This window comes from Vicia villosa, linkage group LG5 (genome assembly GCF_029867415.1).
Source record: "Vicia villosa cultivar HV-30 ecotype Madison, WI linkage group LG5, Vvil1.0, whole genome shotgun sequence".
NCBI classification, from domain to species: domain Eukaryota; kingdom Viridiplantae; phylum Streptophyta; class Magnoliopsida; order Fabales; family Fabaceae; genus Vicia; species Vicia villosa.
The window spans coordinates 6,167,338-6,173,894 of record NC_081184.1 but is presented as its reverse complement, the minus strand read 5'-3'; the positions used below and the strand labels follow the sequence as shown (position 1 = coordinate 6,173,894).

Below are 6,557 nucleotides of genomic sequence, written 5' to 3'. Positions count from 1 at the left end.
CATTTTTTAAATATGTTCATTTTTAAAATAAAAAAATCACAATAAACAAAAATAAAAAATAAATATTTGATTACAAGATTACGCAATATTTTATTTATTCATTTTTAACGAGTGAAATTCTGAATATTAAATTACTAAAAAAAAAAAAATAATACGAATAAAGAGTTTATATAATCACATGGTTAAATCTCATTTCAATGATTTTATTTAGACATCTTAAGAATGACCTAGAAAAAGAAAAATAATACTTTTCCAACATTCTACTCCACTAGTATTTTTTTGTTAACTTTCCCTTTTCCACATTTGTTGTCTTTATAAACAAGACAAACTCCTCACCATCACTTCATCATTCACCTTCCATTATTATTATATATTCTCTCCTCCATTACTTTACCTTCTCCATATTCAACATCACAATGCATTCCCAACATTTCCTCACTTTCTTCTTCTTCCTTCTCGTCTCCTCCACCACCCTCACTTCCTCAACACCATCACCACAAAATGATAATGATGATAACACTTTTGATTTTGCTCGTCCTATAGATCGCAAGTTGTTAGGCCTAAACAAAAAGGAAAAGTTAAGTCATTTCAAATTCTATTGGCATGACATCTTGAGTGGAAAAAACCCATCTTCAATTATGGTTGTTCCACCAACATCAAACTCAACCACTGCTTTTGGTTTAGTCAACATGATTGACAACCCTTTGACATTAGGACCAGAACTTAGCTCCAAACTTGTTGGAAAAGCTCAAGGCTTCTACGCATCTGCTTCACAGGTTGAGCTTGGTTTTCTCATGGCTATGAATTTTGCTTTTGTTGAAGGAAAGTATAATGGAAGTACTATTACTATCTTGGGGAAGAATCCTGCTATGCATAAGGTTAGAGAGATGCCTGTTGTTGGTGGGAGTGGACTCTTCAGATTTGCTAGAGGATATGCTCAAGCTCATACTCATTGGATTGATCTAAAATCTGGAGATGCTTGTGTTGAGTACAATGTTTATGTTTTTCATTATTGAGTTAATTATTGTTGTTGTTTATGTTATGTTTATTTTTTTAGTATTTGTGTTTGTATGTAAACTATTCATCTAACTGTCTACCATCTATTATTTAAAAGTAGAATTATTAACTTGTCGTTGAATATTGGGATAATTGACATTTATCCCCTGCCATTAGGGCGAGTTTTGGTTTTCTTCCTATTAATTATTTTTTTTGGATTACCCCCTGTATTTTTAGGGTATCCCTTAAGCGTGTAAAAAACAGTGAAAACCCAGGGGGTAAATCAAAAAAACAAGTTTACAGGGGGTCCTAGGAGGATAAATCATAGAACTTAGGACCCCTGTAAACTTGTTTTTTTGATTTACCCCCTGGGTTTTCACTGTTTTTTACACGCTTAAGGGATACCCTAAAAATACAGGGAGAAATCCAAAAAAAATAATTAATAGGGGAAAACCAAAACTCGCCCTAATGGCAGGGGGTAAGAGTTATTTATCCCTTGAATATTTAATGAGACGAGTTAAGGTACTCAATATTAAAATATGTTTTTTTTATAAGCTGTGCATTTAATTTTCTTTTTTTTTTTAAGTTAAAATATTGTTTTCTGAATAAAAAAATTTTAACTTTGAATTTTTGAAATATCCTTAGCACAAGTTAGCAAGATTTATATTTTATAGATAGGAAGTTAAATTTTATTATACGTTTATTATAACTCGGTTATGAATGTTTGTTTAAGATTTTTGTATATTTATTAGAAATGTAATAATATTATCAAAACATATTAATATTTTAATTAAATTCATTATATTAACCTGTTGGAAATAACATATAATAATAATAATAATAATAATAATAATAATAATAATAATAATAATAATAAAACACGATTTAAAAATACCAATTATTTTAATATTGAAGAGTAGGAATAAGTATTTATTTTAAAACAAAATTTATAGATTAAAAAGACAATCATTTTAAAATGGATAGTATTAATTTATTTATTTATTTATAACCGTTTACACTTAAAACCAATTGAAGTGTATGTCAAAATAAGTAGACATGCAATTTTAGGATTAGTCAAGGTTGAAAATATTAGAGTTATGGGTCTTTTGTATTTCCTTAGCTTATGGGCTTTACTTTGTATATTGGGCCACACTACAATCTTGTATATATATGGCCCATTGCTTGTAACTCTACACATGGAATAACATTGTTTTCATTCAGTTTACATTTCAAATTTCTGTTTACCACCAAATGGCTTTCATCTTTATCACCTATACTATTGCAATATGGTATTAGTGAACAAACCATAAATTCCCAAATTCATCTTCCGCATTCATCATCATCTTTCTTTCGTTTTCTCTTCATACTTCATCATGTCGTCTTCTTCTGATGAGGAAAGACCTAAAGTTACCGATCCTCCACCAAAATCTGATGATCCAAGTCTCAATCCAAGAAATCCATATTACTTGCATCCTGGAGAAAATCCAGGTGCCACCATTGTTGCTCCTCCATTGGATGACAACAATTATCACAATTGGAGCAAATCTATGCGACGCGCTTTAACCTCCAAGAACAAAATCTCATTCATCAATGGTGTTCTTCCCAAACCCTCTTCAACAAACCATGATGACACTCCACTAATTCTGATGACATCCTTGAACAACATATCCCTATCAATCTTGCCCCCCAACCTGAACTACCCACAACTAGAACCTCTAACAGAATTAGGTCTGCACCAGCTCATTTAAAAGATTTTGATTGCAATGTTGTTTACTCTTCCACTTTATATGACATATCTAAATACATATCATATTCTACTCTATCCCCTGCATTTTACTCTTATATATCTGCAATTACTACATCCTGTACACCAACCAATTATAAGCAAGCCAGCCAATATCCGCAATGAATTAAGGCTATGAATGATGAGATCTCAGCTTTGACAGCCAACAATACTTGGCAACTCACCACCCTTCCACAAGGTAAGAAAGCTATTGGGTGCAAATGGGTTTACAAGACCAAATTTCACTCAAATGGCACTATAGAAAGACACAAGGCAAGGTTAGTAGCACAAGGCTTCAACCAAGTCCAAGGTATAGATTTTTTTGAAACTTTTTCCCCTGTTGCTAAACTAACCACTATAAGACTCATCCTCTCTCTTGCTTCTTCATTAAATTTACACTTGTTTCAACTTGATGTTCATAATGCTTTTCTACATGGTAATTTGGATGAGGAAGTCTATATGTCTCTCCCTAAAGGCATGACTCCTTCTTATCCAAATCAAGTATATAAGCTACTCAAATCTATCTATGGACTTAAGCAATCTAGTAGGCAATGGTTTGAGAAGCTTTCAACTATTTTACTATGTAACAATTACACTCAATGCACTTCTGACCACTCCTTATTTTTACATACTTCAAAACAGTTTTATACTTTCATTCTCATTTATATTGATGATATCTTAATTGCAGACAATAACTTAGATATCATCAATTCCACTAAACATACACTGCAACAACATTTTCACATCAAAGACTTGTGACACATGAAGTATTTATTGGGACTTGAGCTGGCTCGCAATACTAAAGGAATCAATATCTTCTAGAGAAATTACACTTTGGATCTGCTGGACACTGCTGGATTGCTAGGTTGTAAGCCCTTATCCACACCCATGGCTCGTGACACAAGACTCACCTCCACAGATGGCTCTCCATTACAATATCCTAAGCCTTACAGGCGCTTGGTAGGCAAATTGATTTATCTACTCAACACAAGACCAGATATTTCATATGTTGTACAACAATTAAGTCAACACATGAACTCTCCAACTGACCTCCATTACTCTGCTTCTCTGCGTGTTCTTCGTTACCTTAAAGCCTCTCCCGCCCAAGGTCTCTTGTTTCCTAGCAAATCAATCATTCAACTCAAAGCCTTTTCTGACTCAGATTGGGCAACTTGTCCTGAAACACAAAAATTTGTTACCGGATACTGCATTTACCTTGGTGATTCTCTCATCTCTTGGAAATCTAAGAAACAGTCTACTGTCTCCCAAAGCTCCACTGAAGAGGAGTACCGTTCTATGGCCTCAACAATTTGTGAACTACAATGGCTACACAACCTTCTAACTATATTACGCATACCTTTCCTCAAACCAGCTATCCTCTACTGTTACAATGCATCCGCAATTCATATAGCCAACAACTCTTCCTTCCACAAACGTACTAAACACATCGATCTAGATTTCCACTTTGTCCGAGAAAAGTTACAACAACAATTGTTTCGTCTACCTCCAGTTTCTTCCACCCAACAACTAGCTGATATTTTTACTAAACCTTTAGATCTTAAGTTGTTTTCAGAAAACATTTCTAAACTTGGCTTATCCTCCATATACCCCAAGTTTAAGGGGGAGTATTAGAGTTATGGGCCTTTTGTATTTCATTAGCTTATGGGCTTTACTTTGTATATTGGGCCACACTACAATCTTATATATATATATATATATATATATATATATATATATATATATATATATATATATATAGCTTATAACTCTACACATGGAATAACATTGTTTTCATTCAGTTTACATTTCAAATTTCTGTTTACCGCCAAATGGCTTTCATCTTCATCACCTATGCTATTGCAATAGGAAACACATTCAAATATTAATCAATCAAATCTTTTTCAAATTTAATGTAATTTATAATGATTTCTAAATGTTAGACTTAATTAAAACACAATAAAACTTTAATTGAATTTTATTGTCATGTTCAGGGTTAATATTGTCATTAACCAAAGAAGCAAAAGATTTTGGAACCAAAAGTGTGGAAAGTTGGCCACACAAGAATAAATTCAATGGAACACGTCAAAAAATAGGAGGTAACAAATCCAACATGATGAGCCACATATACCAAAGTAGAGAAACTCTCACACATTCCTAGGGTTGGCAAACGGGCATGTTCGCCCCGTAAAAGCCCGCGAAAAATAGGACGGAGCGGGGCGAACATATTTGATTGTGCGGGTCAAAAATTTTGCACCGTTCCGCAAAAAAGTGAGGGCGGGGGGGAGAAAACTCACGGACATTGAATCTTTTAGGCCTAGAATTAATAAAATTGTATGAAAAAGTTTATCCCCGCAAAAGCCCGCGTAAAAATGCGAGCAAAACGTGCTTTTCCCGCTGGTCGAACCTATTTTACCACCTCTACACATTACCCGAATAAAAAAATCAAATGGAGAAACATTTATTTTATATAGGTCGCAATTCTACGACAAGTAGTTAATGGGATATTTTTCTTTATAAATATCAAGATTTTGTGACACATTGAATCAAAATTCCCATTATTTTATTTTATTTTTATGAATTTCTTACTTGATACTCCTTAGATTAGTTAACAAATCCACACTTGAGGGATATAATTTCCTCCTAAGCATATCTCTTGAAGAAAAGAAAACATCTTTAAGAGCTATTAGCCAAAGACTAAACTCTCTCCTAAATGCGTCAAGCTGCTCTCCATTTCTCATCATCTCCATTTTTATCATTATTATAGTTTGTGAAATATAAATACAATAGTGTGACATTAATTAAGTTTAATGATTTATTATACACTCTAAATATTTGAAAACTATAGTAATAAAGAGAGAAAATGAAGAGGATTCTATTTTATTGTAAATGTCTTCCGTTAATAGACAAATCAACCAACCCAATGTCGTCTAATTTTGTCTTTTTTTTTCTATAATTAATTTTATAATTTTCTTTAGTTTTGTCATTCTCCATACCTACGGTGTTATAAGTAAAATAACATCAGTAGATTATCGATTAAAAAATTAAAATAAATAACAGCTGTGATCTATGAAGACTAAAATTACAGTTCAACTTCTTCTAGAAAATAGAAACTTCTTAATTTGAATAAATAATTTATTCTCGTGATATACAAATGTCAATATGAAATATTAAATAAATATATGAAATGTTGCATGAGATGATGAATAAACAAAAGTATTACTTTACCTAAATCAAATTGGGTGGGTATAGTATAGTGCATAAGTCAACAAAAGACTCCGGGGCTTTGAATTCTGTTTTTTGTGGCAGGGATATTTTTCCATTCCAAATTCCAATAGAGACAATGTGACAAATAGAAATAAATATTGTATCAACTAAATAAATTAATTATTCTTTTCTAATTTTATTGGGTTTTATTATGCTATAGAAGTAAATTTTTGCAACTATGAATGTTGATTAATTCTAGTGCAAGAGGTTATTTTTACAATGTGAAAAGATAATGCAAACTTCTGCTTCTTTTTTTTTAAGAGAAATTTACTTTTTTATATTTAGAGTTTTGCTAAAGTCATGTTTGCAAACAATGGAATAAGAGAAATAACATCACAACACTATACCAAATATGTAATGAGACTTGTAAAAAGTTCTTGTAAAAAGTTCGCACAAGATTTCACTAAGATGGATAGGGAGGTTTCCCCAAAAGGAATAAGAGAATATATAATGGGTGTGTCATCTCTTTCTTCATAAATGTATGTTTTCTATGATAGATTTCACTATTTATTTC

At 32.1% G+C, this 6,557-nt stretch overlaps 1 protein-coding gene across 1 annotated transcript; it reads left to right on the top strand.

Moving 5' to 3' along the window:
* Positions 1 to 330: 330 nt before the first annotated feature.
* On the top strand, positions 331 to 1,138 carry LOC131606188 (dirigent protein 20-like). Its single transcript, XM_058878457.1, has one exon. It carries the CDS (start codon positions 417 to 419, stop codon positions 1,014 to 1,016), a length of 600 nt encoding a protein of 199 aa, XP_058734440.1. The 5' UTR covers positions 331 to 416; the 3' UTR covers positions 1,017 to 1,138.
* Positions 1,139 to 6,557: the final 5,419 nt, after the last annotated feature.